This window comes from Lissotriton helveticus, chromosome 3_1, assembly GCF_964261635.1.
Source record: "Lissotriton helveticus chromosome 3_1, aLisHel1.1, whole genome shotgun sequence".
Classification (NCBI taxonomy): Eukaryota; Metazoa; Chordata; class Amphibia; order Caudata; family Salamandridae; genus Lissotriton; species Lissotriton helveticus.
Genome location: NC_136061.1, coordinates 639,480,259 through 639,500,212, shown reverse-complemented (window position 1 = coordinate 639,500,212; position 19,954 = coordinate 639,480,259). Strand labels below are relative to the sequence as shown.

The 19,954-nt window shown below is 40.2% G+C and overlaps 1 protein-coding gene across 1 annotated transcript in view; it reads left to right on the top strand.

Moving 5' to 3' along the window:
• Nucleotides 1-19,954, top strand: part of ADGRB2 (adhesion G protein-coupled receptor B2) — a 1,067,283-nt gene that overhangs the window by 1,015,067 nt on the left and 32,262 nt on the right. Inside the window, exons 27-28 of the mRNA XM_078680649.1 lie at nt 12,099-12,134; nt 19,301-19,399. Coding sequence (XP_078536775.1) covers nt 12,099-12,134; nt 19,301-19,399 — 135 coding nt within the window. The remainder of the gene's footprint in view (nt 1-12,098; nt 12,135-19,300; nt 19,400-19,954) is intronic.

The following is a 19,954-nucleotide window of genomic DNA, read 5'->3' as shown; positions in this document are numbered from 1 at the left end:
TTGTTTGATCCGGTTAAAATCTTTGTTTCAACCCCACTTCAGAAAAGTTAAAAAATGTGCTTGCCTAACCCCGACTATGTTTTTAAATATGTGTACGGTTCATTTACATTCACTTACATTTTGCTGTGTTAGGAAGAAAATTACATCTTACAGTCTTTTTTTCACACTCCTCCGTACCACTGCAAGATCATCTCATTACAAAATCATTTCACCTTGCATTCAGAGAAAGAAAATTAAACACAAAAATGTCCATGTTAAAAGAATAAGTAGCAATTTGTCAGAAGACATTGCCTGACCTTTGACCTCTGTCTTTGAATGCGCAGCTGATATGACAAGATTTAAATAAAACGTAATCTTTAAAGCTCATTCACCTTCTAAACTCCAGCATGTTGCATTTGGGAGGTGCTGCAACATTTCCCACACCCCTACTTCCAATGCCCATGTGACAGTGTATGAAAAACAGTGGGTGTTATTTTAACTGGCTAGTACTGTCCTGTGAAGGTTTCTGTTGTCCTAGGACAGTGACATGCTTCAATCTCATAAGAGCAGCAAATACGTTTTTGGGTTCCAGTCTGGATGGGGAGATGTTTCTGAGATGGAATGCCTGCGTACGAAATACTGTATTATTCACAACCATCTTTTTCTCAGATTTTTTTTTCAAAGCAGAGGACTTCATGAGAGTTCGAAAGCAGATAAGGAGATATTCTCATGGTTCTCCCAGCCCACACATTTTTTTAGAAATTGTTTTAGCACATCATTATCACATTGATGTGAAATAATATGCTGTTTTTCTTCATGACTGTAGATGAACAGAACGCTTATATTCATATCATTCCAAAGTAAATTGTCTTTAATATTTTTGTGTTTTTCTCAACACTTTTCCAAATTCTGACCTCACAAGGAAGACTGTAATAGCTTCCTGAATGCTGAATCTTTCCTCGGTACTTCTGCTAGTCATTCTCTTATCTCTACATGACTGGGCTCTTTTATGACTCTGTGCTCTAAAATTGGATTCAGACATTTAACCACTGACAATAAGATAATTTGGTTCTAGGTGAATTTTGCTCGGGAGAAATGTTGCATGTATATTGATTGTTTACAAGAGGTCATCTCTTTATGTGTCTGTGAGTGTTCCTTGTAGTGATGTATTTGTGTGTACCATTTTCTTTCATTCATCCTGGTGAACCATGCAGAATGAGCTACATGGAGCATAATGATGAACAATAACTTTTATTGATTTTGCCCGATGTCAATTGTTCGTTCAGGAGGGGCAAACTACGTCCCCTGAATAAATAGCAATGCAGTTAAATTCTGGAGACATCATCCCACATGATGCTGTTTGCATGACCTAAAGTCAATCACACAATACACACAGACATTACAATAATCCCTGTTGTATGTAGACGAACTACAAATCTCCTCAAGCATATCAGTCAATGCCAAGGAAGCCAGCACATTTAGTTTTTCTTTCATAGAGTAATGTTAAAGATTTTTGTACATTTATATTTTTGTGTATCATTAACAACCTATATAATGTCATTTTACTCTTGATTATATATCTACCCACTGATATTGTCCTGTTGTTTTTGGAACACATTTTCTAAAACATGTGGAAGTGTGATTTTCTGACTCATGTTAACTAAGTCTCCATTTGGGCCTGGTAGCCATCTTTGTCAAAGTGGATGTCTTAGTTCAGCAGATTTCATTGTTTATTACTTCTGCAGCACACAGTCATATCTGTTTATTTCTAATAACATTGTTGTTGATGTTCTCAATGAGATCATATCAGCAGGATTCTAATAGTGTATTTTTTTCAATGATCTTCTGGTAGTTCACAATGCCCTACTCATTCATAATAGTTTTCAATTGTTCTTGTATCTAGTTTGTCTGGCCATCTCCGGGTGACATTAGCATAGAGTATGAAGAATCAATATTTGTCTTGTGGGGTAGTGCTTAGATTCTAAGAGGATATGATATTTAATAAAACTGTGATCACACCATTATGAATCTACACTTTCTACTCTGTTTCATGAGATGATTTCCTATATTTATAAACCCTTGATTTGGGGGTGAGGTAGAAAACTTTCCAATGGAAATAGGGGTTCTGTCTGTTTTCTTTATGATTTTGCTGCTCATTTGGGACTTAGTCATTCTGATTTTACACTTATTGTGTATGACCTATTTGCTAAGAGCCTTCATGGCAAAGACTTTATGACGGCTCTGTATTGCAATCCTTTGACATTTTTGTAATAATACTCTTGAAAAATTTTCAGCTGATCGACAACTCAATTACTGAGAAGGCCCTTAGTTGGTTAACAGTATGTTTAACGTGTTGGGAGGTGCACTACCTCGGGAACACATTACTTCCTGAAATTGGGGATCAACACTGTCTCCGATTAACCAACTCATGGGCATTCTGTTGAGCTAAGATTTTGGGGTATACATTTTTCGGGGTTACTCACACCCACAAATTTGGGGAAGCAGAGGATAGTTGCAAGTTAGATTGAGCAAATTGGATTGTCCGTATGAAAAGGGTAGAATGATTCTGGAGATAAAAAGTATTTTGGTGTTGTGATTGGAGTATTGATGTTTCTCTGGTCTGATGGATTGTTATGCTGCGTTTGAGGTTTATGGTTATGCGGTTGTGATTGTGGGTTCAATTGTTAGTTTGATCACTGTTATTTTGATGTTCTATTTCTATTTGTGATTTGCATCAGAGAAGAATTGGTATTCAGATTCATCGAAATCTAAAATCTTGAGATATTATTGTTGAACTTGTCTGCACTAAGGGTCTGTGTTTTGTTAGTCATCGCATACCCAGTGATAGGGAATTTTCTGAAACAATACATTTCTTTTCAGGTTGTTGCGTGTCTAATTAGATTGGTGTTGTTTGCTGTTTGATTCACAGGAGTAAATACATTAGTGGGAGCTGTATTTCTGTTAGACGGTAATTACTTTAGTATGAATTGAGTGTAAGAAGTGCTTTTGAGGTACTGGTGTTGTTATAATTGTTTACGAGAATCGTTTGTTTCTAACTTGCTGATTTTCTCCTATTTAGGTTCAACAGGCAAGAATTTACTTGGTTTCTGCGTGCTCATGAGAAAGGCTGTACTATTGTTTTCTCATTCATGAAGAAGTCATGTTGTGATTGATTAGGCAGCCGATGAGTTGCGATTGAATTGGTGAGACGTTAGCACAGAGTTGTGCTGTCATTGATTGGATGATGTCAAAGCTGTGCTGTAATTGGTTGATTTTTGGCATAGCTGTGCTGGGATTGGTTGTTATTCACTAGCCCGTTTTTGGATTCTTTGAGTGAAAATAATGGGTGATGTGTAAAAAAAATGACCAAAGCCCCTACTGTCCCTGCTATGGAGAGACAGAAAATGGTTCACCTTTGTATCAAATGATGATGAGGATTGGGCTATATTCACAACTCTGGATTCAAGACTAGCATGAATACATATCTTCTGACAAGGAGTTACAATTTTCTTTGGATGGTACTTTTAATGGTAGACAGCTAGATTTCTTGAGATCAACTATGAATGAGGGGAAGCCACTACCTAGACCTGAGGCATTCAATAAATAGGATCGAATGGCCACAGTGAAGAAGAGAAAGGAAATGAAACAGGTGATGGGTTAATTTAGCCAGTGGTTGGAGGGCAACTGGGAGCATCAGGTGAGACGCTGGAGACACAATATGATAGAGGAAGTGAGAGTATTTTCTGAAATAGTTAAGGAAACAGCAGACAAAAATTAAACGATGAGGGAGACCAAGAGTTGTCGAATTGAGAATAGGATTCAGATGAGGATGATAACTTTTTAAATGACTTTTGAATTCCAGATCTCCTCCATAAACAGATGGGATTCAGAGACAGATGCAGTGATTCATGGTACCTGATATGGGCGCAGCGGGAGAGGGTACAAACGTACATGCCTAGGAATTGACTAAACTTGCACTTAGGGGTGCTAATGTGAATATAGGACTAATGCAAGTTTAAGAAAATGAAGGATAAATATAGTTATAATCAGCCAAACAGAAAACAACCTCATTAACCACAGATTATTTACTTCATTTAGATTTGCAACTTGCTGACCTTTTTCAACATGCAGCTATTAACACACTTAAATCTGAATTACATTTTAAATGTGCAAGCCAAGTGCTTGATTAGCACAGTGAAACAATTTCAGTTGAACTGTGTGTCTAAACATATAGTGACGTGGTAGGTACATTACATTAGAATCTTTTTACATTTGTTTAAAGAAAAAACAAGAAGACAGAATTTACGACAATGAAACACTGCACAAAGTAGTTTCAGACGCTGTTCAGGAAATGTGTATGTATCTCCCATTTCCTATTCCTAACTTACAACAATGAAACGCTGTACAAAGTAGTTTCACATGCTGTGCAAGAAATGGGTATGTATCCTCCATTTCCTATTCCCAACTCTTAATCTGTTCCCCAATGTGACCGCCAAATGGGATCCTTATATGGGGAGAAAAACATTAGTTTTAGGTCTGTCCCGTGCTTGGGTGCTTTCCCGTGTCCTTGAGTATAATCTTTAGTTTTAATGCACTTGATTGAAGGCACACAGGTCCTCTAATGTGATGCCAACACATTTAGATCTCTGAGGGACTGTGCATTTTGGGAGATCTTCATCAGGGCTTGGACAGTCCTTTTCATGAAATGTTGGTTATGCCAATCCTTTGCTACATAGTCCTTTCAATTTGTTGGGAAGAAGCTTACTTTGCAGGATGAACTGTGTACTTTACTGTACACTGTTTGTGTCGCGAATTAAACTCAATATGAAGTTCCAGCGTTTAAAAATAAATCACAAGTTTCAAGAATTCAGTTATTCCCTTACTGAAGATGATTTGCCTCTGGATTCAAGAAATACTGTGGAAGAAGGGGCATGGGAGTTAACAGGAAAAATGATAGTATCGATAAAAAGTGTAAAGCCTGTCAGGATTATTGTAAAATCAAATTCTGTTTTCTCTAAAATTAAAAGTACAGACTTGAAAAGAGACAAACGTAGGTATGAAGCCCATCATTGAAAAAATGGTAGAACAAAGTATTCTTCTGGAAGTGCTTGGTAGTCCTTGCAATTCTCCTGTGATGGGCATTAAAAAACAATCAGTAAATGGAGAATAATGTTAAATCTTCGGAAAATAAAGAAAATAGTGATTTCATGTGGTCTACTTGTACCAAATCCTGCAGTAATTTTAGCCCATATACGATTGCAGAATGATATGCAGTCATCAGCTTATGCCAAGCGTTTTTCACCATTCCTTTGAATAAGGATAGTCCAGTTCTTTTCTCATTTCAGTTCCAAAATAAAGTTCGTTTTTGGTGTTGAATTCCACAAGAGTATACTCAAAGACACTTTGAATTTTAGTACGATCCTAAAGAGAGATTTGTAAAGTTTGCAGTTGCCATGTAACCCAGTCCTGTTGAAAATAAATAGATGGTCTATTGTTGGCATCTAAGACAAAAGAGGATTTTAAACTTGATACTATTATACTATTGCACTTCTAAATCATGTAACTGCCAATGATCACAAGGTTTCACTAGCAAAGATGCAGTGCTGTAAAAAATAAGTGATTTATCTTTATCTGCAATCTTGAAGACTGGTCATCTAACCACCCTGTTGGAGGTGGGGTTGTTTCTGGGAATTGTTGGCTACCGTCGCCAGTCGATTTCAAACGTATCCTTGATTGAGAAGCCTTTAATAAAGCTAACACAGAGATAACAGAGATCCAGTTAACCATTTGATAACGAATTCTCAGAGGCCTTTCAAGTCTTGGGGGAAAAATATGTAATGCACCCACCCTTGGGATGCCTCGTTACAGTATATAGTTTTATCTCTTCTGCCATGAGAGACAGGTGTGCTTTATCTGTATTTACCAAAAACATGGTGGGGTCATTAAGATAAAGCCAATCTCCTCCTTGTCAAGTGTGTTAGATCTTGTAGCTGTAGATGTTTCTGACTGTCTGAAAGTGGTTTGCATTGCAATTGAGCAAAGTGAAAGAATTGTGACGGGACATACACTCATTGTGTTTGTTCCACATTCAGTTAAGATTTTTTTTGACTCATACCTGGACTCAGCACATGACAATTATGTGTCTGAACAGGTATGAACAAGTCATACTGGCAGTAAAGAACATCTCTATCAGAAGGTGGAGTGTCCTGCATCCTGCATCCTGCAAGACAGCAATAAATATAAAGACCAGAGCGATGATGATAATAAACCTGAGCACAAATTAATTTTGTTAATGTTACTGAGTTACGTACTAAGACAAAACCAGACATTAGAGGAATTCTTCTTCAAATAGTTGATTTGATTTTATTTGTAGATGATTTTTGTTTGAGAGACCATCGTGGAGCATTGAAAGTTTAATATGCTGAACGTTCCACTGCTGAAATTCATGAAGCATCTTACCAGCCTGATGTAATTTGAGCACAAGTGGCAGGGTTGATTGCATTGACAAGGGCTTGCTCCCCAGCAGAAGATTTGAATGTGACCATCTATACAGACAGCCAGTAAGGTTTTGGAGTGGCCCATGACTTTGGACAATTGTAGTCATAAAGGGGTTTTAATGCATTCTCTTGAACTTCTGTAGGAATGGTTCCTATAGTCTTGATTTGTTGGAGGCTTTACAGTTGCCGAAAGAAATCGCATTGGTGAAGTGCACTGCCCATAAGACTGGAAAAGATATAGTCACGCTTGGAAATAAATATGCAAACCAGGTAGCAAGATACTGTGCACTTGAGAATGAAGCTGTGAAATCAGATGAGCAAAGTACAAATCAAGAGACAGAACAAGATGAATTAAGTGAGATTTCTGCTGAAGGTGCAGAAATGTAAATTGTTTTTTGTTGAATCCAATTCAGACTTGCTTGAGTGAATTGAGGGATCTCCACAAGGAAATGCCAGGAAATGAGATAATAATGAGATAAATATTTTGCTTAAAACAGATTTACCAGGATGTATCGATAACTCCTGAATATAAATATATCCTACCAGACTCCATGTTAAATTTCATGGTCAAATATTTGCATAACCAGTCACATGCAGAGAGGGATGCCATGCCCACACTTCTAATAAATATTGGTTGAATTCAAAATCAAAATTGTTGCAGATAATGTGTACCATAGAGGCCCCGTTTGTCAGAGAAATATTCAGGGTAAGAAAACCGTGGTTCTTATGAACCACACTGGCAAAGCAGAAGACCCATGTATGAGACTTCAAGCAGATTTCAAAGAGATGCCACTTTACAATGATCTAAAGTACATTCTCGTGATTGTTTATTCTATAAATGAGTCAGTGGTCTGTCACATCTGTGGTTCAGGCAGCATGACATTTTCCAAGCTTTTGTTGAGGAATTTTAATATCTCATTTTGGCCTGCCGACTTTTAGTTAGAGGAATCACAGCTCTCATTTAAAGAATGAAATTCAGCAATTGATTTGTACAGCTTTCCAGATTTATTTAAAGAGTTTTATATAGTGCTGGATAGACCCGTAGTTATCAGAGCGCTTTACATACGGTCAGCAAAGTTAAAACAATAACAATTACACGTCACATCAAATCTATAGACACTTTACGGGAGATAAGGAGAGACCATTAGAGAGGGAAGGGGGTGAGAGGGAGTGAGAAGGGAGAAGACGAGGGGGAAGACGGAATAAGAGACAGAGGTAAAGTCAGCCCAAAGACCGAATGGGTAGGCCAGAGAGGTAGTCCAAGGCCAGTCTCCCCTATAGTTCTCAAGGATGCTCCAACGGGTATCGGTCAGACAGGTGGATAGAAAGGAGACAAGGCAAAAGCAGAATGACAGAAATATGATGAGGGGGAGGGTGGGCGAGACAGGGAGAAGGGGAGAAACTGTGCCCAAAGTCTGGCTGGGCAGGTGACGGTCGGGGGTGAACCAAGTCCTATCTCATCATTAGCTGAACAGAGCAGCTCCACCGGGCGTTCGGACATAATGCTCAGACTCCGCTTTCAGGATAGAGGTCATGTGTACTCAGGGATTGTCAGAGTAGTGCGGGGGGGCCATGGTCCGAAAGTATTCTAGAAGTCCTCTTGAGACCAGGCACAGTCGTGGAAGGGTTGAGTAAGTAAAAGTTCAGCAAAGGGAAAGAAGTCACCATTGTCAGCCATGTTGTGGTCAGACCAAGAGTTCCATTTTAGTTTTTGTCCTCAATCATCTGCTGTTGTGGAGAGGAGGACTGGAACCATCAACAATTAGCTTGCTAAAGTGATTTCTATCCACTACCTTGAAGTGGCCAGGTGCTTTCCCTCTTGCCCTGGTGAGTATTAGAATTACCTCAGACAAAAAAAGGTCTTGCACCCCATAAAGTGTTAATGGGCAGAACAATGTGATTGGTCTACTTTCCTTCAGCTACATGTGAATTTGGCAACAGCCTCTACAAAAGAAACTCAGTGTCATGCCTTAAAGCCAGGAGACTGGGTTTTCGTGAAGAAGCATATCTGCAAATATTGTCACGAGAATGGTGGAGAGACCTTTTCCAAGTTGTAGTAACACTGCTGTGAAGAGTGCTAGAGTCCCACAGTGTGAAGGCGGTGGATGAAGAAGTGGTGATAGCAGCCACTAATTCACGGAGTCAAGTTTGCAGCATGGAACCAGAAGTAAATTTGCTGGTGAAGCAGTGTCTGAAGTTGCTGGTGTAATGAAGTAAAGATTTTGGAAAAGGTAAAAGTACCAGTGGTCAATTTCAATTTAAGGGTCAGAGTGAAGAGCTATTGCAAAGTTGGTAGCAAGAAGAAATAACCTCTGATCCGGCTAATGTAAGGCTCCAGTTGAAAATTCGAGTCTCGAGAACCCTGAGGGTAGAATGCAGTTCACGATGAGTCAAGTTGCTGATGTTGATCAAAGCACAAGTCCATCAATGAGGGAGAAAATTCAGGAGTAATCACAAGTGAAGATGCACGATTTGAGGCACTAAAGGCTGTGAAACAAACCTGCAAAAGAAAAAACTGAAAGAATGAAATGTTCAAGTCAAGCAAAGAAGAACCTGAAGTAATGGATATCGATTCAAAAAACAGTGAGAGGCACCGTTTTCTCGAAGACTAGCAAGAAAGAGATTTCCGAACAGAAAGTATAATTCACCTGAATGGGCAAATATAGCTTGTGTCTGAAGATTAAAGAGAAGAGTCAGAGACAGAGTTTTTCAGTCTAATAAACTGTTGCCAATTAATTTTTAAGACCTTTGCTAGAAGAGCCACCTTGAACTCTTGAAAATCTGACAGTGGTGAAATTCGGAAAAATATCCAGATGAAGAATAAGCGCTTGTGATTACAAACTGTATAAACTGAACAAGAAAGCTGTGAAAAGTCTATTTTGATTTTTTAATATTACTTGAATAAAAGTTATTTTTTTTTCAATGTTCTTTGCTGATTTTGGAATTCCACATTTGTTTTTGATCTCAGTATAAATAGCACATAGCAAATACTGTAAAAGTGTTGGCATAAGCTCCTTGATAATGGCACTAATAGTTTTATTTGGTTTATTGTTGTGCCTTATTTGTCCAGGTGAAAATGGCTCCACAGAGGTTTGCATTAACTACAGTCCATAATGGTGTTGGATCTAATATATTGACACACCGTGAAAGTCTTCTTAGTGAATTTCATGATAATATCAATACTAAAATGTTGGGTGAATATGTGTATATAATGAGGGGTTAAGAATTGCCTGGTGTGTACATTTCTCCCTTCTGCAGGTGAAGGTGTGATCTACTTACAGCTTCCAGTTTTTATGGATTGTTTTGCAATGTATATGCTTCTATATTTAGTAAGCACATGTTTCTATTCCCATAACTGTGGGATTTCAAAGTTTTGGTGGAAGATCTTTCTGTTTAAGAAAATGCTATGGATGGAGTAAAATATTATAAATCTCTGAATACAGTTGTACAAACTAACTATAACACAATAAAGACTAAACAGGAATATTTGTGAAGTTCAAGTAAAGAGAAGCGTGAGTTTGTTAAGGAATATAATGAGAGCAGAGTGAACATTTTGAGGGATGGGAAAGATAAGAAGAAAGTAAGAGGAGAGATTAAGGCTGAAGAAGAATTCAGATATTTGAATTTTTATCCAAGATTGAGTATGGAGCATTAGAGAAAGGGTGAGTTGGGTATTGTGCGTCCTAACTCTACAGGAGTTAGGTCAATAAAATACATCAGTGAAAGTGAGTGTGAAAGAAGTTATATTGTGAGTGGTGATTTTTTGGTTGGTGAAGAGACGATTTTGAGAGGGATTTATTATGTGTGTAATAAGACTATTTTAACCTGCTTCATAACAGAGGGGTTCCTGTTATTTAGCTTTAGAGTTTCCTAGAGTCTGTCATGGGAGTGGAATGAAGGTTGCTGTTGATTTGAAGAGAGTGAAACTTGTTTTTGGGCAGATAGTATTAAATATATTAGGAACTATTATTCCATCTATAGGTCTAGCTGTAAACATTGTAAAACATTTGAAGGTTGTCTATGCTTGTGGACCAGCTTGCTTCTAAAACTACTGGGGCCCTTACAGAGATTAATTCTCAATTAATAGCAATGCGAGCAATGATTATGCAATGCTGCTTAGCGCTATATATCCTTCTTGCAAAGGAAAGTGGTGTTTGCAGAGGATTGACGGTTAAGGATTGTTGCACATTGAAAGCCAATAACAGTAGGGTTATTAACGCCTATGTTCAAAGGTAACTAACATTTCTATTGATGTACAAGCTTTAGAGGAGCATGGCTCCTGGAAAACAGTAGGTTTCTAGGTTAGTGAAATAGGAAAGATGTTAAGAAAGGTTGGTGAATAGTTTGATAGTTTGGGTGGTGGTATGTTTATGTTATTTCTTACCCTTGTAAATATTGTGTTGATTTGTGCAATTCTCCTGTTTCACTTGTTCAAATTTTCTGTGTTACTGTTTCTAAAATATGGGTGTAAAGAGAAAAAGGGGATCGTCTCAGATGAAAAAGACAAGATGTTAAGATGGAGATTGCCAGAGATCATGTTTACAAACCACTTGATGGAAGAATCAACTTAAAAGAAACAGAAACTGCTGCAGACAGTATTATAATTGCTAGGCTATTTATATTATTTGTGGGTTTTAGTGATTACAGAGTAATCAGAGGGAGAATATTTTTGTGCATCATTAATGTGCATAATATGGTTTTACTCTTGATTATACATCGGCACAATGATATTGTGCCTTTGTCTTTGAAACAAATTTTCAATAACATGTAAACGTGTGCTTTCATGACTCATGTTAACTAGGCCTAAATCTTTGTCAAAATTGATATCTTCCCCCTGCACATTTCACTGTTAATTATTTCTGAAGTACCCAGTCAAGAAGAGTCATGTTTGTTTATTTCCATTGACATTTGTTTTGCTGTCCTGGATGAAATCTTTCTAGCAGGATCCTAATACTGTATCTTTTTCCAAGGACCTTCCGATAGCTTACTGTGCACTGTTCATTCATAGTAGTTTGGTGTTCATTTTGTATCTTGTTTGACCTAGGATCTCCGGATGACGGTAGTAGTAGACTAGGCAGAATCAATATGTATGTAGTGGGATAGTGCCAAGGTGCTAAGGCAATATGATGTTAAAAAAAACTGTGTTCTGTGTCCCGAGTTCCTAATAAGATACATTTGCTCTCACCATGATGAATCTGAACTTTCTATTCTGTTCTGTGTGATTTCCAGTATAACCCTAATTTGGGGGGTGAGCGATAAGACTTTTCAATTTTACTAGGGATGCTGTCTATTTCTCATCTAATTTTGCTGTTCATTTGAGATGTAGAGTTATTCTCATTTGCACTTATTCTGTATGCCCAATTTGCTAAGAGCATTTATGGCAAAGACTTGATTCTGACTGTATCGCAATACAATTATTGGGTAGGTCCATACTTGAATAACTATTGGGAGATACCTCGGTGAACTTTGCCTCATGAAATTGAGGAGGTTTAAAACAATCTTCCATTCACCAACCTGTGGGTGTTCTGTTAAGGTAAAGTTGTGGGATGTAACATTTTCGGGGTCCCCACATCCAGTGTAACCGTACCTTTTCTGTTTTTATTTATTTTGTATTGCCTACAGAGGAAGAGATTACGATATTCGGACTTAGATTTTGAGGTGAGGCAATTGCTTTGCAATCTGTGTTCTGTGTTTGTGGTTATGCTTGCTATTTTCTGTTATTGTTCTTCTGGGTTGTTATCGGAACAGTTCTGAAATCTAATGAGTTATTCTCAAGTATTCCCTTACCTTATGCCAATGACCTTTTAGTGGATATGTCTTGCCTATCTAGACTTATACCAATGTTTCACAAACCCTCTGCAAGACAGTCATTAGCTTACTTAACAGTCTGATAGCCTCAGGTATGCAAATGTTTGCCCAAAGCATTGTGCATGAGTTTTTGGATTTTAGATGACTCCATTTGTCCTTTACAGTGTAGGAATGTGTTCTATAATATAATTCAAGGATGGGGAATGTCTTCAACAAGGTTGCTCCTTTTTTGTTTCTGGGCTGGATGATACTTGATGATACTTGAGTTATAAGTATTGGCAGCACTTTGATCCCAGCTCTTCAGAGATTCTGTTTACAAGTATGAGTACCTAAACCATTACTATTTCAACAGTGACCAGCCTGTGTGGTGGGGTGTAATTGTGCCTCTCGTGTTTAATTTCAGCTATGGCCTCCTGTCCTCTCCTACATCTGCACAGACTTATTAAGCATGAGCCCATGAGCTTTCTTATGTTGACACCATGGGTGCGAACAGCATTTTGCACAGTGGAGGACCGCGAGCAAGCAAAAATTGATCGCTGCAATACGCTACACTACCTGTGTTTGCACTGTGCTACGTGCAATTCGCATAGTGCAAAGTAGCTCAAACTTCACAAACTACGTGAGCGTAGCGTAGTGCTTTGCCCAGGGTTAGTTGTTAGTTAAAATAAATTATTTATGATAGAGGGAGTCCTGGCTCCTGATAATGGCTGTTTGTTCTAATGAGATGGGTTTGACGTAGTGCCCAAGCAAATATGCTTGTGGCCATCGCAGTGCATCTCCCACAATATCAGCTAGGCTGATTCTGAAACACAGGAGGACTACTTACCATTGAATGGGTGCCCGGCATTGCCAGTATTGCTCAATGTGCAGCTCCTACTTAAAAGTGGTAGCAGTCAGAATTAATTTTTCTGATGGAAATGTCTACCTGCAGATTCCTCACGTTTTGAATATCCCCATGTGCAAGCTTGGACCTGAAACTTTTTGATAGCTCTTCCACATTGTAGTGGGCACCAGCTCTATTATGGCTTTGAACAAGGCATTGTGTGAATGTCACTGCAGCCATAAAGTGGCCCTGTCGGCATCATCACATCAGTTGTCTTTTTTCCGTGCTTCCAATGCATTCCCGACTTTTTCAACTCTCCGGCAAAACTGTACATTTTCAACTTTATCTTTGATTCAAACCATTTTAGATGCAGTTTTCTTTCATCAAGAATGAAATAATTATTTAAATGCAATGTGTACAGCGCGCGGCTAGTCCAGGGAGTGTCCGGGCGCTTTGCTCAAGGTCACAGTGTAGGGTATGGTCATGTTGTCTATTGCTGCATGAAAAGCAAGGTTTTCAACCTTTTTTTAACACTGAAATTGCGCTCACTACACGAACCTTTCAGGGAAGCTTCTTCCATGCTGCTGGTCCTAGAAAGAAGAATGGACGTCCCTAGCTCTAGAGCGGTGAATTCTTGGGACCCTAGCTTAAAGGTTGTTGGCAGACTGAACATTTCTTGAAGGGACGTAGAAGCTGTGTCTTGTTCTGAGGTAACCCAAACCTGTGTGGTAAAGTGCCTTGTGAACCAACACTTAGGCTTTGAACATGCTTGTTTTTCTTATGGGGAGCCAGTGGAGGGTGTATAGGTGCAGGGACATATGCAACATTGATGGTAGATTAAGAAGAATGCGAGCTGCCTCATTCTAGACTACCTGAAGTTTGTTAATCAGGTATTTGGGTAGTCCAAAATAAAGGTATTTTTCATAGTCCAATCTTGATGTTATCAGTGCCTAGATGACTGCTATTCTTGGCAAAAATGAGAGAAACTGCAAGAACTTTTCTAGTGAGCGCAGTAATCCAAAACATGTTCCACTGATTTGAATTGTGGTTGAAAGGACAAACAATTATCGAATTTGACACCCAGGTTCCTAATTGTACCATCCTTGGAGGCCTAGGTGTGCATCTCCGGGTCAATGTTTCTGGGGGGAGTTCTACAGAAGAAAAGGAATTTCAGTTTTGTTTGCTTTGCACTTTAGTTGGTGTAAGGCCAACCATTTGAATACCACTTTAAGGCAGGCTTTAATAAATTAGCCTGAGATCTCTTCTTTCTTGCCACACGAGAACAACAGATGAGTATCATCAGTAAATGATACAGCTTCAGCCCCCAGGGCTTCTGCTATCTGCGCAAGTGTAGTGAGAGACATGTTAATTAGCATTGGACTCAGAGCCGAGGCCCTGGGGAACCCCCACTGTCAGCGCACAAGACTTTGGGGAGACCAGAAAGAAGGCAAGTCACTGCAAGGCTTGACCCACTATCCCGATGGATTGGAGGCGCGTTAAGAGTCTGGAGTGGTGAACAGTGTCAAAGGTCCCTGACAGATCGAACATGATCAGCGCCGCCTTCGCACTGGCGTCCAGGGTGCCCCTGATGTATTCTGTTTACCTACATTAGTGCTGTCTCTGTACTGAAGTTGGGTCTCAAGCCAGATTTGCGATGATGGACCAGGTTGTTGGTTTTCAGGTATAGGGAGAGCTGCTGATTAATATGTTTTCCAGCACTTTAGATAGGGCCGGTAGTAGAGATATAAGCCTATAGTTAGATTGCTCTCCAAGATCCTCCAATGGTTTCTTTAGCAGAGGCGAGATGTTAGCCTGTTTCCAGGAGGGGGTATAATACCTGTTGATAGCCTAGCATGGAACATCTTATTGGCCAGACGGTTGACGGCGAGTGCCTATAATGCTAGCAGATTGTGAGGGCAAGGGTCTGAAAGAGACCCAGATTTAAGGTTGTGTATGGCTGTAAAACAGGTTTCCAAAGGGATATATTGGAAGCTACAGAGCGTAGCTTTAGTTGAGGTGATAGTATTGGATTGCATTATGTTCAACAAACCCTCTTCTAGCTGGGAGCCGGAAGACAGACTCGCCGGAATGATTAAAATCTTGTTTTGAAAATAAGACACCAGCTGTTCGCCCCAGTCCAATGAAGGATATTGGGATCAGGCCTAGGCCTCCGGGGAAATAACGTTTTTAACCACTTTAAAGACTTCTTTTGCTTTGTTACCTGCTCCCTCAAGCCTTTCTTTCAAATGAGTATGTTTAGCTATTTTATCCCCAGCATAATCGTTTTTGGGAGCTGCCTTATAAACTTCCTTGTCATTAGTATTTCATTCTTTCCTCCATTATCATTTCAAGGTTTTACACCATTTCCTTTCTTTTCTATCTTGAGACTATCTGTGAACCATAGGCTGGATGGCTTATTTCCACAAGGTCTAAGTTGGATGACCGGCTCTAGTTTATCGGAAGTATCCTTAATTCATTGGTCAAGGTGACTGACGTCATTCTCAACTGAGCCTGAGAGAGGGGGTGACTTTCTTTCAGGGAGCGTAGGAACTCGACTGGCTGCACTTTATGAAAGGCTCTTGTGGCACATGGGGCCCAGACCATGGGAGGTTGTGGTTTTTTTAGGGTAGGCCAAGAAAACTTAATCAGGTAGTGATCTGTCCAAACTTGATGAATGGGGTCTCCTATTTGCACAGCGACATTGGAAAACACTTGATCATGCACATGGCCTGCTAGATGTGTCGGCTGACCAAATGTTGGATACGTTCCAGAAATGACATGTTATCCAGCAATGCCTCTACTGCACTGTCATGCATTTTATCCATGTGTAGATTGAGATCCCAAAAAATATAAAATGATCATATCTAAGTGCTAGATGTGCCGTGGTTTTGCCCAGGGATTTAAGAAACAGACCTGCAGTGCTTGGGGTCTATAAATTAGTACCCCAAACAATGATTATTGAGGAGGCATGGCAATGCAGAAGTCCATCTCCTCTGCTCTTACATGGTCATCGGTCGGGATAGTCTGGCACTCATAGTCTTCTTTATAAACCAAGGCTAGCCCTCCTCTACTGCCACTCAGGTGGTCTTTTTGTATGTATTTTGTATCCATTAGGAATAGCAGTGGCAATGGCAGGGTTAGATGTTTCTGAGAGCCAAGTTTCTGTCCTAAACAGTATTTCTGGGGTTTCCTCACTCAGAAAGTCAAAAATATTTACTACATATTTTATGTAGTGAGCGGACATTAATTAAAGCTGCAGAAAACTGAGCATTCATTTTCTTAATCACTGGAGTGAAGGAGGTGCCCATGTCCTGTGGTGGAGGGTTTAGTTGGAAACCACATTGGGGACAGAGTTACCGATCTTTAAATTGAAGAAATGGAACTTTTACAGCATATTTTCCACAGGGGGAAGACTACGTAGGAAGTCCCTCCTATAACAGATATGTGAATTACCTTCTGGCGAGCAACAGGCACAGTGGCTGGGGCTGGTCACTTCTGGGACACGGACAATCTCAGACTGGCTTGTGTTGGTGCACCAGCGGTGTGTCCGCTGCTTGCGTACATGCAGCGTCCCCGTTATATACATGTGGCCATGAACAACTAGAGCACGCACTACCTAAATATAGCATCTCTAGTTGTCCCTGGCTGATTTCCGAATTCTAATGATATTTTAGCTGCTCTCACCTCCCTTCAAAGTAACACAGCCCACTATTGTGCAAATTGAGCATGAGTTCAAGTGCGAGTGCAACAATCCAAATTCAAGCATTACAGTTACTAAAAATTTTACAAATTAGCTTTCCACAAATTAAAACAGAACCAACAATCTTGTGCTAAAAAGCAGAATGACCTAGAGTTGGCTTGCCCACACAGCGTCCCCCGTTATATGCATGTGTCATGTTGTCACTGCGGAAGTCAGGATTCAATCCTTGCCGAGACTGCAAGGGTAAAATTTCCATCACGACTCTCACAAAATCGTTCTCTAGTGCCTGGGATCTGACCATGATATTCACACCTGTCAAAACAGCCAGAAAATTAACCCTAAAGCATTGAAGGAACGAGAAGCAAAAATGTTAATAGCAAGAGCACAGAATGAGAAAGAGGTCGATTAAAATCCTGTCCAAGATCAATATGATCATTCCCTCACTCGTTTAAGTCTTCTAAGAAGAAGCATAAGAAGAAGCGTCACCATGAACCTTGTTGTCATTTGTCAGAAGCCAAGTCACCGAGGTTGGTGAGCCCTCAACCACAATCGGACGAAGATCACAAAGAGGTCATCCCGGTGCCGACTCCGATGACTTTTCCTCAACTTTCATCTTCATAGCCATTGATTCCCTTGCCTGCCATTCCACCTCAAACACCAACTCCACCGGCTCCGATAATAATTCCTATGGCGTTTTTTACCTCAACCTCAAGAAGATAACATGCGTCCTCCTTTTTCTAAACTGCAGATACTGTTCAGAGTCAATTTCTGAGCGCCATGTTCAGTTCTCTGCTGTGCCTGCAGGCCCCATAGGTCCACTAGCTTACAGCTTCAAAGGCATTCCTGCACCTTACCAGCAGGCACCCTTCTAGCCATTCATGCTGCTGGTACTGGGTTCAACTGGCCAACTCCAACACTGACTAACCAGGCGGCAAAGATGCCGCCGCCTCAACTGATCCTTCCATCGTCCTCAGACAGGAAGTTTTCACCAAAGCCACAACAGATGCCATCAGCGCCACAGTCAACCCCCACCAGGAAACTGCAATCATCTCCACCGACGTTGGTATTGACACCACCTGCACCCCTCCCTTCATCCCCAGAACTACCAGTGCCACAAGCAACAACTCCACAGCCTGTGTATCTATTACCCGTTCTACCTCAACATTTCAGCAGGGATGATCAGAGACTAATAAAATAAGAAATGTTCTTCTTTGTGAAGAATGACCCTAAAGGAGATGCTGGAGATGGTGGCTAGTTCTCATTGAACTTGGACTTTGAGGGCTTAAGGGAAGCAAGTGGTTTTGATACATCCCCAGAGTGAAAACTACTGTTCTCTACAGGTCTTCCACCCCAGATGTGGCTTCATACCACTCAGTGGTGCGTAAACCAACAGAAATGTTAGTCACCTCTTCGACCCACTGAATACAACGTCTAATAAATTGACTGAGGTGCTACACACTGCCCCACAATCCTCTGTGCCTTTGCTACCTTTCAGTGAGGATTTGATGGAGCCTTCCCTTGCTATTTGGGACAGACCTACAACCACCACAGCTGTCTCCAGAACAAACACAAGACATTACAAGACCGCACCTGGAGACCGGTCTTTCTATCAATACATCCATCTCTAGAATGTTTAGTAATCCAGCTATCTTGCTCCTCCAACTTAACCCCTGGCTCTTTTCCATCCACCTCATTGGGTAGAGAATCGGTGAAAATTGACCAATCTGCAAAAAAGATATTTTCATTTGATAGTGTGGCCCTAAAATCAATGAATGCAACCTGCCTCCTCTGAAGGATTTGTAGGATTTTGTGGTATAGGCTGACATTCACCCACCTCCAGGTATGGAACAGTTTTGGGATTTTATTAAAAATTTGAGGAATCTGCAGTAAGATGGATCCATCTGAAGAACAAGTAACTTATCATCTGTGGTGCTCTTTCTTGTGGGTACAGTATCTACCTGCAGATTCCTTAACGACCCACCCTCCTTTCCATTGTATTCCTGTTCACGTGTTCATCTGTATCTTTACTTCATGAAAACTGCACCTATACTTTTTGATGTTCATTTCATCTATTCGCCTCAAAAGCACATTAGAAAATGGATGGAAAGTGTTGTCATTATGTGAAGGGGGGCATTATTATGACTCCAGACCTCATGCAGTTCTGCGTGCAGAACCATGATGAAGCTGGCGCCCCCTATCAGCATAAAGTTTCTTGTCCTAGCTGGTCCAGGGGGATATTCAAAAGGTGAGGAATCTGCAGGTAACTACTGTATCCACCAGAAAAGCGTACCAAAGGTAAGTAACTTGTCCTTTTGGTTACCACAAACATCCTTCACTAACTTTATCACAATTGCTTTAGCATTTATCTTTTATGTTCCCCAAACAATTTGTATGCAAAATATAACCAAGTAACCCTCAGAAATATTTTTACTAACTCAATCACTGTAAAAGCAATTGTTATCAACTTTCACTCCTATTATTGTTTCTCTGCAGAAAGTGATGCACACGCGAAAACGTCATTCTGAGCTATACCATGAGCTAAATCGCAAATTCCATACTTTAGAGCGTTACCGGGAGAGCAAAAGCAGTAAGGTGAGTTAATTACATTGTAGTTACACCTAATACAAAAATAAACACTTATAGGTATGCATGTGTGTACATGTGTGTGTTTGTGGGGGTGTTTGTGTGTGAGAGAAACCCAGTACCAATCAAAGGATGAACAGTATTCCACCAACACAATATGTAACACTAGAAAATCATTGTGTATGTTGTGTTGACAGTAACATTGCTAGTCTTTAGATAATGTTGACAGCTCAGTAGCCAGAGAAAATGACTTTGTTGGTAGTAGCAGTTACAGCCTCTATCCACTATGGGGTGTGTGGCATACGTGTGTTATTGAGTGCTGATTTTACAGAACATGTAGCCATACACAGTGAAGAATACTTGATTACCCCGTTATTGAAATTATGAGAATGTGCACCAGGGACGCTTTAGGGCAGTGCGACCGGTGCGGCCGCACTTGCCCGTGGCCTTTGATAAGGGCGCTTATCTCAGGGGGGGGGGGTGCTGTCTTTAGCAATAACTTACCAATCGAGCGTTGAGGGGCACATGTGCCCTGTGGAAGTAAAAGAATCCGAGAAGCGGTCA